Source organism: Xyrauchen texanus, chromosome 8 (genome assembly GCF_025860055.1).
Source record: "Xyrauchen texanus isolate HMW12.3.18 chromosome 8, RBS_HiC_50CHRs, whole genome shotgun sequence".
Taxonomy (NCBI): domain Eukaryota; kingdom Metazoa; phylum Chordata; class Actinopteri; order Cypriniformes; family Catostomidae; genus Xyrauchen; species Xyrauchen texanus.
The window spans coordinates 14,002,273-14,024,910 of record NC_068283.1 but is presented as its reverse complement, the minus strand read 5'-3'; the positions used below and the strand labels follow the sequence as shown (position 1 = coordinate 14,024,910).

The 22,638-nt window shown below is 38.8% G+C and overlaps 1 protein-coding gene across 4 annotated transcripts in view; it reads left to right on the top strand.

The window, feature by feature from the left end:
* Positions 1-413: 413 nt before the first annotated feature.
* LOC127648025 (dedicator of cytokinesis protein 6-like) overlaps positions 414-22,638 on the top strand; it is a 76,243-nt gene continuing 54,018 nt past the window's right edge. For all 4 annotated transcript variants that reach the window (XM_052132589.1, XM_052132588.1, XM_052132587.1 and 1 more), the window contains exons 1-12: positions 414-574; positions 7,751-7,838; positions 14,046-14,221; positions 14,427-14,495; positions 14,613-14,736; positions 15,013-15,225; positions 15,874-15,959; positions 16,082-16,148; positions 16,422-16,571; positions 16,677-16,757; positions 18,696-18,852; positions 22,502-22,626. In XM_052132589.1, coding sequence (XP_051988549.1) covers positions 525-574; positions 7,751-7,838; positions 14,046-14,221; positions 14,427-14,495; positions 14,613-14,736; positions 15,013-15,225; positions 15,874-15,959; positions 16,082-16,148; positions 16,422-16,571; positions 16,677-16,757; positions 18,696-18,852; positions 22,502-22,626 — 1,386 coding nt within the window. In that variant the 5' untranslated portion in view covers positions 414-524. The remainder of the gene's footprint in view (positions 575-7,750; positions 7,839-14,045; positions 14,222-14,426; positions 14,496-14,612; positions 14,737-15,012; positions 15,226-15,873; positions 15,960-16,081; positions 16,149-16,421; positions 16,572-16,676; positions 16,758-18,695; positions 18,853-22,501; positions 22,627-22,638) is intronic.

Here is a 22,638-nt window from a genome sequence, read left to right as displayed (position 1 = left end):
CATGAGCACAAAAAACACATGCTTCTCAGTTGGCATTTCTTTAAGAACGTTTTCACGTCAGCCTTTAAATCCTGATTTATTCCTAACTTTTAACGCAGTATAAAATCCATGGATTTTAGGATTAAATATCACATACAAGTAAGCACTATATTCAAATTGTTTGGCTCAACTATTATATTTCTCTCAAACAATTATAACACAGGCAACTTTGACAACATATCCTATCATGTATAAGATGAACGAGCCAATGAGAGTAGGTTGTGGCAGAGCGACACGTGTAGCTCCGCCCATGTAGCCCCGCCTCATCTGCGGGCTGCAGCCAGGTCTCTCCACTGTTATCCTTCTCGGCAAATGCGTCATTGGAAACCGGTTCAGTGAGTCTGTCAGCGCCATTCCTCTCCAAACCGATAGAAGGCTCAATTGTGCGCCAAAGTGACACTAGGAAGCTTGTATGACTCCACACCACATCCACAATATTACCAAAGTACAGGGAAACTGTAAGCAGCTCTCCCTGTTTAGATGGGATGGCAACTTTAACCAGCGAACGGAGGCCGTTTGTGCACAAGATTAACAGGTAGGTGAACTTTACAGTTAGTTCAACAGTGAGGGTGTTGTTAAGTTGTTGTCCCGCGCATCGGGATTCAGTCGTGTGGGAGAAATAAAGAAATCCGCCCCACGAGTTACACAGAGATTAACCTTTTGTTTTGTTCAAAGCACCGCACTTCGCAACATCTAAACTGTCTCTGTTGAACTATTTTAATATATTATGCACTTTGCAATGAAGATGTGGTCAATCCCTGTTATATGTTAAATGATTAGGGCTTCATGTGGGGGATATTTTAGGATTCATTCAGTGCTGTGAACTGTAATGTGATCACTGACAGTGATATCGGAACTAAGATTGTCGTTTTGAAAGCAGCTACACTTTTACTATTCAAAGTTATATCAATTTGCGTGTCGGGAATGTGCCTAGGGCCATACCTTTTTAAATAAAGTTTGCAACTGTAAACGAACGGTATAATGAGTTTCGGTGTTACAGATCACACTAATCACTGGGCAGTGGCGGGCCGTGCATTTACAGTCTTGGCCTTCAGTGTGATTCATGCCATTAAGAAAAAACAGTTTCACAGTGAACAAGACACCCTACGCCTTTGAGCATCATACATTATGTCACAACTAACTAGTAATACCAACTGACATTTTTAAAACATGTCCACGGATGAAAGCCAGAACTTGAAATGACACTTAATGCTCAAGCAAGCCTAATTTTAACTGCAGCATGACTGATTGTGAAATTAATGTCTCCCGAACAGACATTCAAAAATCATAATTTTTCATATGAATCTACCAAGGAGGTCTATAATACCTGGAAAATTATATCTAATAATATTTGCGATTTAAATGTTGCTTGCAATGAATTTCATTTCATCAGGGTTCACAGTTATGCTGCGTTCCATTCAAGTTAGTTGTGGGATATTCCTACTTGATATCTCCGACCATAAATGCATGAGATTCCCAGATATTCGGAAGATGATGTTTAAGGAAACAAAACTGCAATGCTCACATTAGCTTAGCAGGTGTTTGACTCTCATTAGAGATGTTTCCTAGCAACCCAACTGATAAACAATTTCACCTGTGGTAAATTCAGTTGATTGGACATGATTTGGAAAAGCACACACTTGTCTATATATGGTCCCACAGTTAACAGTGCATGTCAGAGCACAAACCAAGCTATTTAGTCCAAGGAATTGTCTGTAGACCTCTGAGACAGGATTGTATCGAGGCACAGATCTGGGGGAGGGTACAGAAAGGTTTCTGCAGCATTGAATGTCCCAATGAGCAGAGTGGCCTCCATCATCCGTAAATGGAAGAAGTTTGGAACCACCGGGACTCTTCCTAGAGCTGACCGCCCGGCCAAACTGAGCGATCGGGGGAGAAGGGCCATAGTTAGGGAGGTGACCAAGAACCTGATGGTCACTCTGACAGAGCTCCAGCATTTCTCTGTGGAGAGAGGAGAACCATCCAGAAGAACAACCATCTCTGCAGCCCTCTACCAATCAGGCCTGTATGGTAGAGTGGCCAGACGGAAGCCAGTCCTAAGTAAAAGGCACATGACAGCCCGCCTGGAGTTTGCCAAAAGGCACCTGAAGGACTCTCAGACCATTTTTCACAAAATTCTCTGGTCTGATGAAACAAAGATTGATCTCTTTGTCCTGAATGGCAAGCATCATGTCTGGAGGAAACCAGACACCGCTCATCACCTGGGATGGTATTGGCTACAGTGAAGAATGGTGGTCGCAGTATCATGCTGTCAGGATGTTTTTCAGCGACAGGAACTGGGAGACTAGTCAGGATCGAGGGAAAGATGACTGCAGCAATGTACAGAGACATTGAAAACCTGCTCCAGAGCGCTCTGGACCTCAGACTGGGGCAAAGGTTCATCTTCCAACAGGACAATGACACTAAGCACACAGCCAAGATAACAAAGGAGTGGCTACGGGACAACTCTTGTGAATGTCCTTGAGTGGCCCAGCCAGAGCCCAGACTTGAACCCGGTTGAACATCTCTGGAGAGATCTGAAAATGACTGCACCGACACTCCCCATCCAACCTGTGAATACTTTCCGGACGCACTGTATGTGTGACATCAGAGTTGAGAATTTCTGCACGAGCCTACAAGTTGTAATTCTGACTTAAAGATGCATTCCATTGCACTTTTCCTAGTGGGAAGTTGTAAAATGCGAATTTCTGAGTTGAATGAATGCAGCACTTCTTTTCAAACCTTGATCTGACACAATGCTCAAGCAGCCTAATCTACACTTCGAAAACTCCTGATGTTGCTATAACAATGCAAAAAGCACTTAGCTAATTTACTTGAAGTGAAAATAAGTCCTCCTTTCCTGATTAATAAATTAAGCAATCACACGGTAATGCAGAACATCTCAGGTTTTTAAATCCATAAGGATCTCTTTATCAACAGCGATAGCGGCAGTGATGATAGCCCACTCTTCAGCATCTCGTGCTCTTCACTTTCAAATTATATACATCACTTAAAGCGTGATTGCGCCAGCTACAAGGCCTAGACCGGGACATATCCTAAAGATCACACCCACCAAGAACAAATAAATAAATAAATCTGATTGGCTGATGAATCTGACAATCTGAATTTAGTTGCTTAGTAGTTTTCCCATTATTTACTCACCCTCATGCCATCCCAGATGTGTATGACTTTCTTTCTTCTGCTGAACACAAAATAAGATTTTTAGAAGAATATCTCTGCTCTGTTGGTCCATACAATGCAAGTGAATGGTGACCAGAACTTTGGACCTCCAAAAACCTCATAAATGCAGCATAAAATAATCCTTCAGTGGATAAATCCATGTCTTCAGAAGTGATATGATGGGTTTGGGTGAGAAGCAGATCATTATTAAATTCCTTTTTAATTATAAATCTCCACCTTTAACCAGTCGACCAGTAGGTGACGATATGCATAAATAATGTGAAGTGAAAGTGAAAGTGGGGATTTATAAGTACAGCTTAAATATTGATCTGTTTCTCACCCACTCCTATCATATCGCTTTTGAAGACATTGATTTATGAATGGATTACTTTTAAGCTTCCTTTATGTCCTTTATGTGCATGGCAGTGGTGGCTCAGTGGTTGAGGCTAAGGGTTACTGACCAGAAGGTTGGGGGTTCAAGCCCCAGCACCACCAAGTTGCCACTGTTGGGCCCTTGAGCAAGGCACTTAACTCCAGGTTGCTCCGGGGGGATTGTCCCTGTAATAAGTGCACTGTAAGTCGCTTTGGATAAAAGCGTCTGCCAAATGCATAAATGTAAAATGTAAATGCTTTTTGGAGCTTCAACATTTTGGTCACCATTCACTTGCATTTTATGGACCTACAGAGCTTTAATACTCTTCTGTGTTCAGCAGAAGAAAGTCATACACATCTGGGATGGCATGAGGGTGAGTAAAACAGTATTTTCATTTTTGGGTGAACTATCCCTTTATTGTTTTTATTAGACCGGGATCATCTCACTTTTTACTGTGGATTTTTCTTATTAATTTGTTTCGAGTTGTGGGCCATGGCTGGTTTTGTTCATTATAGAGCAACCCTGATATATGTCAAGGAGATTAAAATCACCCCAGCATTGCAATGAAAAAAGCGAATGGAATCTTGGTATATCAGTGAAGTTAAACAAGCTTGTGGAAAGTGTCTTCAGTGTGCATTGGTTCCTTTCAAAAGGTACTGTGACTGTACCATGCCACAGAAATGGTAATACCAGTGTACTTTGATATGTAGTTCTACCGTATTATTGAATGTTCTTAAACCATTATATTTACATCAGTGTACTTCAAAGAAATCACACAGTTTGGACAAGAAGTATAAGGCTAAAGTAGTAGCACAAAATCAAATCAAGACGTTGGTTGAGAGAATGTCGAGTCTGAAATAAAACTTTTGATTTGCCTTTTAATTCACTACATAATTCCTATAGAAAGACCTGTCCAAAATGTCCCATGTCCAAAGAACATGTTTTACCATGGTAAAACCATCTCGAAAAACATGGCAATTTTATGGTACTTTGTAACTTTTTTTTTTTGTTTGTGTTTGTTGCTTGCACAATTTCAGCCTTGCATTGCAATAGAAATGTCACATTTTCCAGATGACAATGTTTTGTTGTTCCTATTTCGTGCACTACAGGCATGAAACATTGGTTCACTGGCTTATGTTTCGTGTAGCTAGTATCATCTTTTTCATGGTCTTCCCTGTATTAACCTCTGTAAGAGCATACTCATTGTTTTATTGCAGGATGTAGGAAAGGGTGGTGTGCTCCATTCTGTCTATTGCTTCTGGAGCTGACAAGTTTTCCTCTTCCTTTTGAAGCAGGAAATGGGAAGCCACGGTACAAGTGGGATTCCTATAACCATGTTTTCTGTCTTGCAGTATTATTTTACTGGCATGCGCCACCTAAAGATCACACATTAGCATGCATTTGTGAACACGTTTCAGTCTCATTGCCTCTCACTGTATAATAAACAGCACAGTATCATTCCAGCTTGACGCTGCTGGCCTGACAGGCTTAGAGTTTGTTTTATTAGTTTTTGCCACACCAACTGTTACAATCTCAGGAAATGGTTACATGGTGGAGTGGCACCTGGGAGGGGGCCAGATTTGTTTGGACCACATTAGGCTTGGTTAAGTGATGGGCCTGATGCTGTAGTCTAAAGTCAATGTATTAAAAGTTTAATGATAGGATGGATGTTGTGGGTGCTTGCCAGGATGTTGAAATGCAGTTGCTATGACCCCATTTACACATGGTATTAAGATGCGTGTCCGGTGATCTGATTGTGGTTAGATGAGATGCATTACTGTTTACACAAGGTTACTTAAATGCATGTCCTGTGTTGGATTTTGGAGGGAAGGGTCTCAGTTTCATGACAGCATATATAATTTACTCTTTCAGTGTTACTACATGATAATAAACCCTGGAAAATTCATGAATAAATGGCACACTGTTTTTCCCAGATGCAGTTGAAATTTAATCTAAGGACAAACGCAACATTTCAACCAGAATTTTCTGTTATTTTAGTGGAATACCCGTGCTTCAGTTCATTCTTCTCATCTGTGTCCCTGCATCACTGCCCTAAAACAGACAATTTATCTTCATTATCACAATTGTTTGTTTGACAATTAATCAGCAGCCAAATCATGATCATGATCACAGTTATGAAATTTGGCTGATGATTAATTGTCAAACAAATAATTGCAATTATGATGATTAATTGTCTGTTTTAGGGCTTTCACGATTATGACGATTAATTATACACATTTTCATACTTTCGTCATAGATGTATTTGTGTTTCAAAAACCATAAGTAATTTTCATATTACATTTTACATGATTTACTTTTAATGCTTTAAAAATTATATTTTAAATATCAAAATATTTCATGTTATATATTATATATTTTATTTTAAATACTGTCTCTCTTTTTGGGTAACTTTTGTCTTGGTCCATTTTGCACTTACGCTGTTGTTTTTGGAACCCAGCCAACCTGAAAAGATATTGTATTATACTATACATACAGTATATTATAAATATGCACTAGTAAAATATTTCTGTCTAAAATTCTTCAATTTCACGTAAATTCAAGGCTCTCCGATCCCTTATTTGACATTAAGAAAGGCCTTTGAGATTCTGTGTTTCTTCGTTCTATCATCTCCTTATGAATGGAGGAAGGAGGTGTGACAAAGGGCTCTGTGCCACTGCGTGTAATTAAACTGTGTGTATGAACCAATAACGACAAACTGGAGCGATTCATATTTCCACGGAATTTTGTCTCAAATGTCAATAGATGGCACGTGCATCACAGTGCGGTTTTGAAGCGGCAAATTTTTACACAATCTTCAGGAGCTGCACTCAGTGCAGTCCATGGTGTGGCTCAGTGAGATGGTAAAAGTTCAGTTGAATGAGACACTCAAACATGAAGTTCATTACCTTATTCGGACAGTTACATGTGATTGGAATTTAAAGCGCACCGTAATCGCGGTTATCTCAAATAACCGTGATTAGTTCAAATAACTGCGATCAGAAGATTATTTAATAATCGTGACAGGCCTAGTGCTATGCGTTTGCTAGGGTGTTCTGGGTGGTTATTAGATTAGATGATTGTTCACTGGCCCAAGGCAAAAGAGACAAAGTATGTTTAGCTGCAGTCCAGAAATCTCCAAATGTGGGTGGGATCTCCAAAAGAGGGCAGGGTAACTCCAGAATGGGGCAGGGTTACATTAGAAGAGGTATGGGCCAGCTCAAAAGGGGATGACACTTCCACACACTGTTGGAGTTAGGTTTGGTCCCTCCTTCAAAAATGTTTTTTTTCCTGCATTGTTGTTACATTATTGCTACATTTTTACAAATGTAATGCTTTTCTACCTGTCCTCAACAGGCCCTACAATTTTAGGTATCATTAATTTCTGTTGCAAAATCAGTACAGGACGAGTTACATTGAAATTTATTGGTAAGAGTTAGGGGTTTGTTCAAATCCTTAACCACAAGGATGAGCAGTAGCAAAAGTGATGCTTGTCTAAGCAAAGCAAACACCACTAATGATGGGTAGTGTGTGCTTTTAAGGAAACTGGAGCATTTGCAGCTGTGTGTGTGTGTGTGTGTGTGTGTGTATGTGTGAGCAGGCATGTTTTGTGTGAAAGCGAGGCATTTGGAGTTTGTTTGGGAGCAGCTGCAGGCTGTCTTTGTTGAGCACTAAAGCCTCTCATTTTCTTTTAGTTCAAGCTGTGATGTCCTGCCTGCTTTCTGCCAGCGGCTCAGCATCTCTTCATCCCCTTCGTATAAAAGTAGCTGCTAGCTTTGGCCTCTGTTTCACTCTGATACAAACCGTCTCACTGACTGTGTGGCTGATGTGTTGTAATCTTGAGCGTCTTTGTGATTAGTTTATAGTTTGCTTATGAGTGCCTGATTCGATTATAAGAATCAAGTACAGGGCAATACAATAAGAGATGTATTTCTGTCTAACACTAACACATAGATATATGTGTATCTTTTAAGCAAAATATTTTTATATATTTTATTATATTTTAATAATTATTATTGATAATTATAGTTGAAATACTGGCTGGACAATAAAAAATCTGAACAAGTCTAACTGGGCATGCAGAAAAAAATCCTTATCGTTAAGCCCTTAAGTAAATATAATTTTAAACATTTCTAAAGTTTCTTTTTTTGTTTCTCACAGGACAGTAGCGTCTGAGGTTAGGAAGCAGGTTTCTCGGGACTACGGCTCTCCACAGCTGTCCAAAAAACGGGCTGGAGCTCATCAACTGGTTAGTGTGCAATTGTGTTTATTCATGTAAATTTCTGCTCCTCTGCACAGAATTCCTGCCAGATCTCGGATAAGGAGGATGAGGGTGTAATTTAACAATTAGCACAATTTTTGCTCTGAAAACAAACCTGGACACAAGATACTCCCAAATCATATAATTAGGACTGTCAGTAGATACAAAATGTCAATTTAATTATGTGAAAGGGCTATTAATTTATCACTTATCAATATTTTCTGAGAAAGGCCCCTAATAAAGATAATTTCAAATAATGTAAATAATTATAAATGTAATATATGCAGGGTTTCCCGCAGAAAATGTGTTAGTGTAAATGGGGTGTATTTGGGGTGTATTTGGAATTGCATAACTACTGACACAAATTAAGACAAATACTGAAACTTGAGTCATATCTCTTTAATGATGTATTAGTTTGTCAAGGTAATAACATTACATCTAATAGTCCGTCAAAATGTGCAAAGCTTATTACAATCACTGCTTATGGCAGAGCTGACACCTAGCATCGTTTAACATTTATGACCTTAAAAAACTGTCAAATAGCAAATGTTTAGTTTAGCAACTTACATCTTATCTCACACTTGACCGACCGTAAACTGAAGCGCGTCGCTAAAATTCGCGCTGTGAACATAAAGCCCGCCTACTTTCATTTGATTAGTCATCTCAAATATTCTGACATTGACGAGCAGTGACAGACCAATGAGGCTCAGATGAACACACACACACACACACACATGCTCTGCGCCGCTGCGGAAGAACGCGCTGATAACAAGACTGAAGCGAACACGAAGGCTTATCACATATTTAAAGATGGAAAGGGAGAAAACAGGACAGAGTAACACGGCGAATATCGCTCATATATATTTTTTTGACGACGTAGTTAAGGCGGCAGGCGTGTGTTGCTTAGGCGGCCGCCGTAGTTTCAAAGTGCTGCGGGAAACCCTGATATATATAATAATTAGGGATGCACAGATGTATTGGCCGAAATATTGTAAATATGTATTGCCGAAATGTTGACCAAATTAAAACCATCGGCAAATTGCTTTTTAACATGAAAATGCCTATATGAAAAAAAATCAATGGTTCATTTATAATTCATAATCAACACACTTTATAAAAACTCTGTGAACTCAAATACACAATCCAGAAATAATGATTACCACAATATGTAGAAGGGTTGGCACTTCTAAGAACATGCAATATTACATTTTTATTCTTTCTTGTTCTCACATTAATGAGGAGAAACCATTGTTACAGACGTGACCATTGTGAAAGCAGCACTTGCCTATACATGATGAGGGAAACCATCCAAAACACTTTGAAACCAGCAGACTTTGACTTCTGAGACATTGGTATGGTATCCATTAATGCTGCATGATTGAATGAGTTAAGTTTGAAATCACAATGTGGTCTTGCTCGATTACTAAACCTTTAAAGGCTACGTTTAAAAATTATAGGATGCGTTTCAGTGCTTCGGTCAGCATTGCGTAAGCAAATGGCGCCCTCTAGCAGTGTGTATGGCATTATCCAAATCCATTATACCAGTGGTTCCCAACCTTTTTCCTTGAAGCCCCGCCTACTTAATTACAAGCAAGTCTATAGATATATTGCACATCATCACTATCTATCTATATATATATATATATATATATATATATATATATATATATATATATATATATATATATACATACATACATACATACATACATACATACATTAGGGCTGTAACGATACCGAACTGCAACTGAAAACGCGATACAAACATCCACGATCCTGTGTCACGGTTCCTGAAGACCAAACTGCGACACACGCCTCTCTCCAACCCCAGAAGCCTGCCAACAGTTACACATGTAGCCCCTTGAGATCTTTACACACACTACAATAAAATTCCACTACAACAAAATTAATTTTCTCATTTCACAGTAAACATTACATATAAATCATAAAATTATTATGGAGGTGGCAGTGAGAGAAGCTGGGTTGTCTCCTCATATTAAGGGTTTTACACGCATTGAATCTTGCTTCGCAAGCAGGATTGCATGCTCCCTGTGTCAGTCGCTTGCTTTGTCACGTGAGAAAAGTCGTGGCTTTCTTTTCACCGCAGTGCCACAGCAACAGCTGTGCTCGTGGTAAAGTTGTAAGATGCTTGAGATCGCATCACATAATCTCATCATGGATGTTGTTACATGATGGAACAGCTCAATGGAAATGCTGAAACGCTATCTTGAGCAACAAGCGGCTATAACGTCAGCCCTCTTGAGCACAGAGGTGTGCAAAAATGCCCGTCAACTCGATACTTTGGATAGCGTCAACATCAGTGATGCTGAAGAAATAGTAAACCTTCTTAAACCGCAAAAAAAAAGTCACCACCGTCCTGTCTAATGAAAAGAGCTCCACCCTGTCACTCATTGTGCCCTTGAAATCCACGATCGAACAGAGCATGATGAGAAATACTCTACAACTATAGCTAACATTGAAAACCTCTCAAGCAGATACACAGATGAACAGAATTATCTGTTAGAGAGTACTGCCTTGGACCCCAGATTTTGAACGTTGCCCCACTTACTCCCTGAACAACGCGAAGAGGTTTTCCTCCGGTTGAAAAACAAATCGAACCAGATACAGCAGGTATGTATGCATTACTAATTATGTGAGAACCTGTGTATTTGCATTTGTGTGCGTGGTTTTCACTCCATTTGCATGTTGGTGTACTGTAACTGTAAGTAACCTAAACAAACCCACAAGCTGTTTGTGTTGAGTTGAACTTACTTGAACAGACCAATATTTGTTTTAATGTTTTGTTTTTTATTTTTGCACTTTTACTGCTTTAATAATTTCTCTCTTAGGTTTCAGCTATCTTAATTCTAATTTCATGTTAAAATTCAGTTTTATTGTTCAGTTACACCTAGTCAATTGTTAATTAACATACAGAAGGTTAAAATACAACAAAGAAAGTTATTGAAAATTGTTAATGCTTTGGAAATAAATCTGTTATTTGAATTTGTTGAATTTTTAAAATTTTGTTCAAAATATCGTGATGCATATTGTATCGTGAACCTTGTACCCTGAAATGTATTGAATCGTGAGCTGAGTGTATCGTTACACCCCTAAAATATATATATATATCTATATCTATATCTATATCTATCTCTATATATATATATATATATATATATATCTCAGTGGTGTGCAGTGCATTAACTGGGTAACCCCACAAAAATGTTAGTTATTTTAAGTAGAGCCCGACCGATAAGGGATTTTTGAGACGGATACCGATTTTAGAGTGGGGAAATTCACTGATTACCGATATGGTGGCCGATGCCGCTCATTTTTGAGCTGGAATGAGAACAGTCCTTTTCTATGTGGATTGTGCACCGATATGACTATGCAAAGGCACTCAGAAGAGCAGCAGTGGTGTTACACCGTATTCTGCCATATAAGTTCAGGGGAAATGTTCAGTGGTGGAAAACCAGACTTTATTACATTTTGTAAATGCAACAACAGGAATTGTTCGGTTGAAGGGGGTACCAAACTGTGAATCCTGAATAAAACAGTTTGGTGATTACATGTTTATACATTAGCTTCCACTCAGCTGACAAGCAATGAAAGTAGCTACGTGGTTAGCTAGTTAGCTATAAGCTCGTTGTCAATGAGAGTAAAAGATGGATGTTGTTTATTTAATTTCCAGCATTGTGTATCACCAACTAGGTAACAACATAGCATGAAATCAACACTCAACAGACACAATCCACAACCACACCGTTGTCTGCTGAGTTGCAAAAAGATGCTCTGATGTTTACCTTTCAATCTGCTACATTACTGACTGCAATGACAAACTATAGTTGGCTAACACAGCAAACAGATGTGATAAACATGAGTAACATGGTTGTCAGGGACAGGGTTAACAATATATTATTTGAAATTGAAAAGGGGTAATGATGGGATCGTTGTTTGTTAACATTCCAGTATGTTTTTCACAAACTAGTTAGCAACTTGCTGAGAAGACACCACTTAACTCCACCCTGTCTGCAAAGCCACCGTCAGCTCATCTCTGTAAACAGTGGAGTCAGGGCACGTTCGGTTGGACAAACTACATTATGACACCAATTCTAAAGCATTGTTTTCTGCATTATATTTTCTGAAAAAGTTTTCATATCTTTGAATATCGGTAAACATATACACAGATACGATATATCGGTGAAAGGCTAATATTGGTGGGGCACTAATTTTAAGTTGTTTTTAAAGTTGTATATAACAATTTTATTTAGTTATTTAATGCACATACATGCAAAAAAATAATAAAATGGGGTACAGAACATTCCATAATTTTTTAATTCTTTTTTAAATAATGTAAATAATTCTAAATGTAATACATGATATATATAATAATTAGGGATGCACCGATGTATTGTATATGTTTCCATTTATGTCACCCCTTCTCTGAAGGGCTTGAAGTGGCTGACTGCTGACTAATTATACATGCATAACTATACATAACGGTTGACAAATGTGTTATATAATAATTGCTGAGGTAAGTTTTAATGCCTAAAACTTTTGCACAGTACTGCAATTTTATATATATATATATATACACAGCATATATTACTTTATATTTAGGTGTATTTCCATATGTTATATCCCTACTCTAGATAATAATCAATTTTCTCTTGAGTTTGTCAATCTCTCAGAAGTCACACACTGTATGTGTGATTTAAAATGTTTGTCTACATATTATGTATACATAACATGCATCAGGCGGATGCTCTTGGAGCATCTCATGTTGGTTGCATCTTGTTTCAGTGTCTCGCACCATTAACATGCATTTCAAGAGTAAAAGTAGATGTTAACTTTAAAAACATTTCTTAAGTTCACTGCATTCTATTGCACTCTGCCCAACAGTCTTTGAACCCAAAAGCATCTGTAAAATGCTTCGTATACATGTTTGTGCTGCCTGCTCTCGATGGTTTGACGAGGCACATTGCCTGTACAGCCCCAGGAGTTTTAGATCCAGTCCAAGCTGAGCCTGCCCCCTGCTGACTGCGGAACGCAAAAACATCAAGGCTTATTACAGAATTTAGGGGGGCGTGATTGATTGCATTACATTTTTAACACATTATTTTTCATATAACTATTCACACTAAATCAACGCCCTACATATAATCTGAAAATGTTGAAGTAAAAAGCGAAAAAGAAGCATTTTCTATAGTGGTCTCTGACTTTTGGCTTCCAGTGGTTATAGATTGGATTGAAAAGAGGAAGTGGAAATGACCACAAACCACAATCACTTGCCTTTCTCTTCCTCTAACACACACTAGCTCACTATGAGCAAGATTATTTTTAAGTTTTCACTGTACCCATATATGAAGTGTTGGGGAAGCTACTTTGAAACTGAAGCTTACTTTTTAAGCTTCTATTGAAGTAGTTAAGCTACAGGCCAGCTAATCTTTTGAAAAAGTATTAGATACACTAAATGCTATGAACAAATATAGCTAATTGCAATGCAGCTTCATAAAGGGGTCATACCACAAGGGTGGTGAACCAAGCGTTCAAGCCCAGTTCCATGCTCTAGCCCCTCCGTTATGAACAGCAATCCAAATCTGTTAACCTTATGCTCCTGGACTATATGAACTAGTTAACTCATAATATGAAAATAAATATATATTAGAACCCTTTGTGAATGTGTGGATGCCTTAAACCACACTTAAAATGTATGAATGTCATTGCATTAGGTAACCGAATATCAAACCAATTAATCAAATTTGCAAACAAATGATGCATTGGATCTGTGGCCCTCTCAACATTGTTCTGTTTGTTTGAGTGACCCAAAATGGCAATATTATCTCCACCAATGGCATGAGTTTGGGGAAAGACTACACCTTTAAATGAACAATGGCAAACTTTGGGAGCATTTGGGAAACCTGTTTGGAAACAATCATGTTTGCAGTTCCGTTTGGTGCCACTAGTGGTGCAGAAAGATAATCCCCAATATTGCATATGCAACATGTATGTCATTTAAGTTACACATGTGAATTCAGGCATTTAACTCAAACTTCTGATGCAGAAAGATAATCCCCAATATTGCATATGCAACATGTATGTCATTTAAGTTACACATGTGAATTCAGGCATTTAACTCAAACTTCTGAGAGACCAGTGTGGTTCTGATTCTGTGGTGGCTTGTATACCCTCTAGGTGCCTCTGACAGAGGTGGTGGAGCCAGTCGACTATGAGGAGTATGTTAGCAGTCATCCACCAGGAGCAGAGCCTGGACCCCTCAGACACCTGCTGGAGTTCCCCACTGATGACCTGGAGCTGGTGCTGCAGGAGAGAGAATGTGCTACTATAGAGCTGGCTGTGCCAGAAGAGGAGTGAGTCACTCATCACACGCACACACACATGCACGCACACATATACAGTGTCAAAGTGTAACAAACCGTGCCCTTCCTCGGGCCCTCATTGATTGTCAGGTAATCTGATCATCTTGGATAAGCCGTGCTGTGCTGCCTGTGAGTGTATTGAAAGTATCTGGGCTTTGACATAATCTTTTGTGTTCTCATTGTTGCACACTGATAGCTCGCCGGACCCCAGAGTGAGGGATGCCCTGGGGGTCTACACCGACGACTGGCTCATCATCCAGAGGAAGTGAGAATTCTGCATCATACATGAGCTTTGACTGTGTCATACATGTATGTCATGGATGTTTACTAGAGGACTAGGTGTTATGTTTAAGTATTCACATGCTGCATTGTGTTCTCTTAGGTATCAGCGATACAGCACGACACAGACACCACACAACTCTGAGCGGCAGCGGGAGAAGCAGAAAGGGCTTGTCAAGCAAACTTTTGAGCTGGATGAGGCCCCCATTGACCGTCAGGATGAGCAGGTATCTGTCTGTGGTGAATAATGTCCAGAGGCAGTGGGGCATTAAAAACACTCATATAATCTCACAAGTAGTTAGTACATTGAGCTATGGTTCACATGTGGCTGACTTGAGTTCGATTGTGGCTCTCGATCTCCCAATCCCGCTACCCCACTTCTCCCAATAATTTATTTTCATATTTCTCACCGTCCCTATAAAAAATGTGCAAAAATGCAACAAATAAAAAAATCTCGCTGTTTTGAAAGGTGACTTCATAATCCTGAGTTTTGTCTGTGACAGGATGACACAAAGAGGCACTCCGGGTCACTGGATGACACGCCACGGGGAAGCTGGGCCTCCAGTATATTTGACTTGAAAAACTCCACACCTGACCCGCTGCAGCCCTCCGTGTTGGAGCGCACGGCTGCAGAGGATATGGACCGCCGCAACACAGAAAGCCGCCTGCAGGGCCGCCACACTGATCTCTTGGGGCTTTACACTGCTCCAGATGAGGTCTGAAATGTGCATGACCATGTGTGAAAGCAATAAAAAGAGACAGGGTAGAAAAGGAGGGAGAAAAAGGAAAAAATGTTTTTCACATTTTAGAATTTCACAAATAGAAGTATGTGAATTATGTAATGACCAAAAAAACAGCTCTGCACACTCCCATGTACAGTATGCTGGGAACTTCTTGGAAACTTTTCCATCACTATTCTATCTATGTCATCCATTCTGTCCAAAAGAAAATAGTAGTTTTGTAACTAAATCTAAATTTAAGCACAAATAATATTTGTCTATAAAACAGTTTTAAACTGCATAAGATTTTAGATCAAAATATTTGTATGAGAAACCGATTCAGTCAAGTGTGTCGAAACTTGACTGGTAGTGTAGGAGATGATGAGTAATACCAGAGGCTTTCACATTGGAGAGCTGTCAAACGCTGAAGTTTAAAAGCGTAAATGTCTCCTCCGATTATCCATCAGTGATTTTGTTTGATCTTTTTTACATGGCATGTTCTTTGTCTTTCCTCCCTCTCCTCTGGATTGTTAATGCTCGACACTCACATTATGTCTGTGTACACATTGTTTCTGATGACTGAGAAAACGTTGCCATGGCATCGACCGAACTGTAGTCATAAAGACATTGCTGTGTGTTTGTCAGGATGAGGCTGTGGAGAGATGTTCCATCCCAGAAGTGCCGAAAGAGCACACCGGTCAGAGGATCATGGTCAAGTGTTTGTCACTCAAGTAAGTCTCTCAACCATTCTTCAAACTGTTTTGTATCAAACCCTCTCTTTCACACTTTCCCACCGAACAGCTAAACCAAATGCAGTTCTGAGTTGTGTTGTGCCTTGTGGTTGTTCCCCCAGGTTTGAGATTGAAATTGAGCCAATATTTGGATCACTGGCTCTGTATGATGTCAAGGAAAAGAAAAAGGTATCACAGTCATATTCTTTACAAAGTGTTTCTCACTGGAAAATGTGTTAAGTGGAACTGACACAGTCCCATAAAGCTTCGCTTTGTATGTGAACGCACCATTATGCTCTTTTTGGCAGTTGAAAGGTGTCATCAAATTAGCCAAAATATTTAATTGTCATGTGAATGAATGAACTATGTAAATGATTCCCCGGCTTTCCAATTCTGCCGTGTTCTGATTGCGCATATTTTTTGGAGCCTGCTTGTGAGATCATGCACCTATTCCTTTCTCAGATTTCTGAGGATTTTCACTTTGACCTGAACTCAGATCAAATGAAGAGCTTGCTTCGCCCGCACAACCCCCATGTAGCCATCTCCACCCTGGCCCGATCTGCTATCTTCTCCATCACATACCCGTCCCCTGACATCTTCCTAGTCATTAAGGTATGACCAGCTGGAGGTGCAGTACCACACAGACTGTAGAGGGCAAAGAAGGTCCATGTACAATGATGCTGGACTAAGAACTGTGTGCGTGTGTATGTTTTTCAGCTGGAGAAAATCCTTCAGCAGGGAGATATCGGAGAATGCTGTGAGCCGTACATGGTCATGAAGGAATCTGATTCCACTAAGGTACAGATGTGCACGTGTGCAGGGCTCTACAGATGGTAGCACCAGCACCTGATTTGGTAGCACTGGTGAAAACAATATTAGATTTTTGTCCTTAACCCTTAAATGCGTACTTTGGGTCTTAAGTGACTGGGACCTCATTCTGCCTCCTTTATTTAATCCTTTTTGGGAGTTATGCCCCCACTTCTCTAATATTCCTCAACATTTCTCTAATTAAATATTTAAAAATAAAAAAGTCAAAAATTGTATACAAAATATTTTTTTCTAATTGTTTAATTACCAAAAGTGTATAGGAGTTTTTAATCACTCAAGATATGTAATAGTGTCGCAATATACTGTATTTTTCCACTTATTTAAGTCATATTTATATGATTAAATTATATTTATTCAAGTTTACTAGAAGCAACATGGAATTAAACTATAGCAAATACAACACATGAACAGTATTGTATGGCTGTACTATTTTAATTCTGTAAGTTGCGCATCTATTTTGACTCAAGTGCCCGAGAATATACATGTGTGTAACTTTTTTGTAGCTTATGTGTTAAGTGTAGCTCAATACAGTATGGGTTTGACAGCCAGTTGAGTCATGTAAAATTTCAGCTTGGAAGTAATGAATCCCTTTCTATCATTTGTTGCATCATCTCTTTGATGTAAAAAAAAATACAAATAAAACCCCCAAAATATTTTCTATTCTATTATTTTCTAATTGTCTTAAAAATGCTTCTGAAATGTTTACACTATCTCAGCATTTTGTAGAACTATTTATGATAAGTGCCTGGTCTTTAAAGACCCAAAGTATGTGATAATGCTTTCATAACACCCATGCATTTAAGGGGTAATATATTAAAATTAATGTAATGACTAAAACTAATAATAATAGTGACATTATTTTATATTGTATACTTTGCCGCTGAAATGCTCATTTGACGGTATAGCATTGATTTTGACTTGCAGTTGGGATGCAACTGTAACATCTGTAAAAAGAAGAAAATAAAGGTGTTATGTACAACTATTTTGTATAGGGCTACATTTTTTACAGTACGACTTAGTTGGGGACACCTATTGATTAAGTGCAGTCATCCATTACATTTCTGCAGATAATCAAAGCCAGTTACATTTACTTCCACAATGAAAGAGCAGCTTCTCAAACGGATTTTACACAGATGAAAACTGATTGCTTGGTTCATAATAATTATGAAAAGTTGCCTTATTTCTTAAATAGTTTCCATAGTTTTAACAGTGATATTTGAAAGAAGACCACAGGTAATCACTGGTAAAGCCATGCATGGCTCCCCACTACAATAGTTAATAACTGCAGTAAAAACTAGAGCCTTTTTGTAATGAAATGACTTTAGAAACTATACATTTAGAAAATATAATGGCAAAACAAACTTTTTGATACTGATACAGTTGTAATAGAAATGTATTACGTATGTGAACCAGTTATGTTTGATGCTGTAAATCCTGGCAAATAAAAAAAAACCTGTGAAGAAAGAGAAATAAAAATGTGACAAATATAAAAGAGAGGAATTCATTACAGGTTCATATTTTTGTAATATTTTTTTAATTTTCATATTTCCTCCGGGCCACCATTAATTGTGACCCTGGCATGCACATAAGGGTTAATGCATGAGCATTTCATCAGGCACATCTGGCATGATTAACGATTTCTCAACTTGCTCTGGACTGCTGCAATATTTGTCATTCTTCTTCAATATGAGCAAGGTCCAGGAGATGCTGGAACCGCTTACTGTCACTGTACATTTCTGATGCCAAGTTGCTTTGTGTTGTTTGAAATGGCATGAAAAATGCTTCTCACCCATTACCTTTACACTGGTATTGAGTTAACTACCTATATGGTTGAACTAATGTGATTTCAACTTGCTGTGTGTGTGTGTGTGTGTGTGTGTGTGTGTGTGTGTGTGTGTGTTTACACAGCATAAGGAGAAGCTGGATAAGTTGAGGGCACAGGCAGAGCAGATGTGCACTCGGTTGGGTCGTTTCCGGATGCCCTTTGCCTGGACGGCCATTCACTTGCTCAACATCGTCAGCAGTGTTGGAGGACTTGAGCACTCAGATTCAGACTCAGACACGGGTATTTACAAGCACCGTCATTAACCACGCTTTTGTCTTCAGCACCTGAGCTTAACTCAGTTACTGCATGACATTTACTTTCTTTCAACCAGTTACCTTGAAGACTCCCATGAAAGTAACACAATGTGTGGTTGAGCGATGTAGCAAAAAAGATTATAAAAAACAAAAAAAACAAATCCAGATTTGGTTTATTTACATTTTCAACATATCTCAATAATTATGCATTTACTCTGAAAGGATTTTAAAGGAATCATCATGTCGATCATATAAAAGCCATGGTTAATACCACATTTTTTTTTAATGTTTAAAGCAATAAGTAAAATGCAGTAGTGATATGTAATCAACAAATCTTTTCCACTGATGGAAGACAATGAAGAATGATATTGAATAATTTTATTTATATGTACTAATATAACAAGTAATAAACGGCTATATTTACCTGCTATGCATGGACTACTGTTAAAGGGATAGTTCACCCAAAAATGAAAATTCTCTCATTATTTACTCACCCTCATGATATCCCAGGTGTGAATGACTTTCTTTCTGCACCAGAACACATTTGAAGAAAAATAGAAAAAATATCTCCACTCAGTAGGTCCTTAAAATTCAAGTAGATGGTGATATGATTTTTGACGCTCCAAAAATCACAGACAGTCAGCATAAACGTCATCGATAAGATTCCAGCGGTTAAATTAATGTCTTCCAAATCGATGCGATCACTTTTGGTGTGAAACAAAGTTAAGTATTTAAGTATTTTTTAAAGCTACATAACTTTGTGCTCTCTATTGACATCTGTGGTTGTAACTTAAAATTTCAAGTGATTTGCAGAAGAACACTAAACGTGAGTCATGTTTCGGCACGGCTCTTATTCTCTTCAGTGGCGGATTTAGCAAATTGGGGGCCCAAGGCGAAGGTATGTATGGGCCCCCCCCCGCCAAAAAAATTTACAGACTGAATGGTGGATAGGCAGGTAAAGCTAATCTACGGCCCGTAGCAAGCCTACAGTGCTTTGGTCGGTGGCAGCAGGATTAGCACAGCTAGGGCTTGGGCTATTACTACACTGTAAAAAAAAAAAAGGAAAAAATAACTTTTAGATTTTCTCTGGCTGATTATAAAACACATTCGTTATGGCATGAAAATCCGAGAGAAAATGTGATCAGGTGTTGTTGCCTATTTATTGATGATGACATAATCATTATGTAGTGGCCTGATTCAATGATCTACAGAGAGGAATGCTTAATACGAATTAATATTTCACGTTTTTGAGTATTAAAGCTCTGTGAACCTACCGCATGCGAGCTAGCAGTGACAAACAGGTAATCTGAAGAAATTTAAAAACACATGGTGTACAATAACAGTTTTGAACTACAGTATGATGTAGACCAACACAGACATCAAGAATCAGCATATGAATCTCAACAACGGTGACAATCAACAAAATAATCAGATAAAACTCTGAACATCACAAAACAAGCTACTAAAAAGTTGCAACAATAACAACAGCAAAAATAAAAGCAGATAATAATAATAATAAAAGAAAATACTAAAGGTGATGATACACAGGGCAACTTTTTGAGCAATTTTGCTGGGCAATGTTGCCGGGCAATGTTGCCATCAACAGGCAACCAGATGAGACACAGGGCCTACGACCGATCTAAAATATCCAGATAGAAATGTATTGCCCATTTTCAATGGGAAAGTGCCCAAGCAACGTTACTCAAAAAGTTGCCCTGTGTATCATCACCTTTAGGCAATTCAGCATAATTTATTCATGCTGCAATGTATGCTGGGAGATATTGATGAGTTTTGATTGATGGCTCCCATCATGCACTGCACTTATATCATCACAGTTGTTGATAATGATTCAATATGCTGAATCTTGATGTCTGTGTGTGTGTCTGAAAGTTCAAACCTTCATTGTGCACAATGTTTTACAAATTCTTCAGGTTAACGTTATCACAACATATGATGGATCACATGCTGTAGAATCATAGGGCTACTACAATTACGTTAGTAAAAAATGTTTTACCGTAAATTTCACAGGTTGACTCACCAAAGCCTCCTCATCGCTGTCAAAATGGCCATCACTGGACAACTCTTCCTCAGTGTCAACCTCGATAACACTGTCGGTGACGGCGGGCGGCAACAACGCGATGTCCTCTTCAATTTCTTGGTTGACGTTATCCTCACCTAGCACCATCACAGCTAGCTGCTGCTGTAGCGGCATGTTCAACTCGTTGGACGTTTTTATTCCTGTCTGTATCAGTAACGTTAGCCGTAAAAAAGTGTGTCATCTTTGGCAGCGTTGCCAAATACTTATCAGCGTCTTTTCGCTTTTTTCTTTTAATTGAGCCGCTTGGGTAACTTCTTTTCATTTTCGCGTTTAGACTCGTCTTGTTTCGTCTCTGTTTGTGTACATCCCTGTCCTCCTGTCACTGTGTGTTTATCTTTCGCGGCGCGCACCGTTACGGACTAGTCCAATTCATTGTGAAAATAGGGGGTGTATGTGTAGGGACAGATAACCATGAACTGGACATTTTAACCAGTACTTCAACGTTTCAACGTATTTCTTAAGAATGTTAATAAAATGTACTATGCTTTTGAAGCATTCATGATGATAAGGGGCCTTTTATATGATTATTTCTTATTATTTGTTTTAGGTTGGTTGGGGGCGCCCCTACTTCGACCGCTGGTAAGGGGCCCCAAGCAGCCGCCTACCTATGCCTCTATGTTAAGACCGCCTCTGATTCTCTTATAAAATCATGATTTTAGCTTACTTTGACATCGCCTGTGTGTGCTGTTTTCATGTTGATATATTTTTATACGATTAATCATTTAAAGTGGAAATATTACTTGCTCTGATGAAGATTAACAACACTCTTATTTACATATTTTGAATGAATGAATGAACAGGGGACTCAAAACTAAACTAAACCAGTGTATTACCGCCATCTACTGTTTACATGGGAACAAGACAGCTGGCTTTTCTTTCCTTTGTTCACGGACATGACGTAACGACGTAAGGAAGTAAGTCATAAGCCAGCATTTTTACGCCAAATCGAACCTGACAGTTTAAAATACAAATCATTTTTATAGGCTTACTGTAGTGAATTGGGGTAAGGTAAGAACATTGTTTTGAACACTGATATTTTATGTACTCAATCAATAATGGCAATTTGTTCATTTTTAAACAAAAAATATTACATAGTCCAGATCTAACTATAATTTATCGCTTCGGGTAAGCTTCATGAGAGGGTGGAGTCCAAGCAGTCTCTCGTGTGACGTATTCGTGTTGCCATGATACAGACGTAATCTCACGTTCTCCACTCGGCTGAGACGTCCAGGATAAGCACACAAATGCACCATTGTAAAGTAAAGAAACGGATTGAAACCGATCTAAACCAAAACCAACAAGCAACTGTACAGCGTTCCTCCTCCTCACTTGTAAACAGCGATGCTCTTCTGGCTGTGTATCAAGTGCCAATGCGATTACGTCACACACGTGCACCGCTGCAGAATGGAAGCATGATTTAGAGTTTAAACAAAAAGTACTTAAAAATATATCTTTTTCATGCCAAAACAGATTGTATTGCATTGCTTTAGAAGACCTACTTTGACTGTGATGTTGCAAACTTTTTTTGTCCTTACAGAACGCAAGGGGACGTGGAATGAGAGAAAGAAGAAAGGATTCGAGAGGATGAGTGTAGGAGAGGACATGTGCAACTTCACCAATTTCCGCCCAGCCACTCTTACTGTCACCAATTTTTTCAAACAGGCCAGTGTCTGT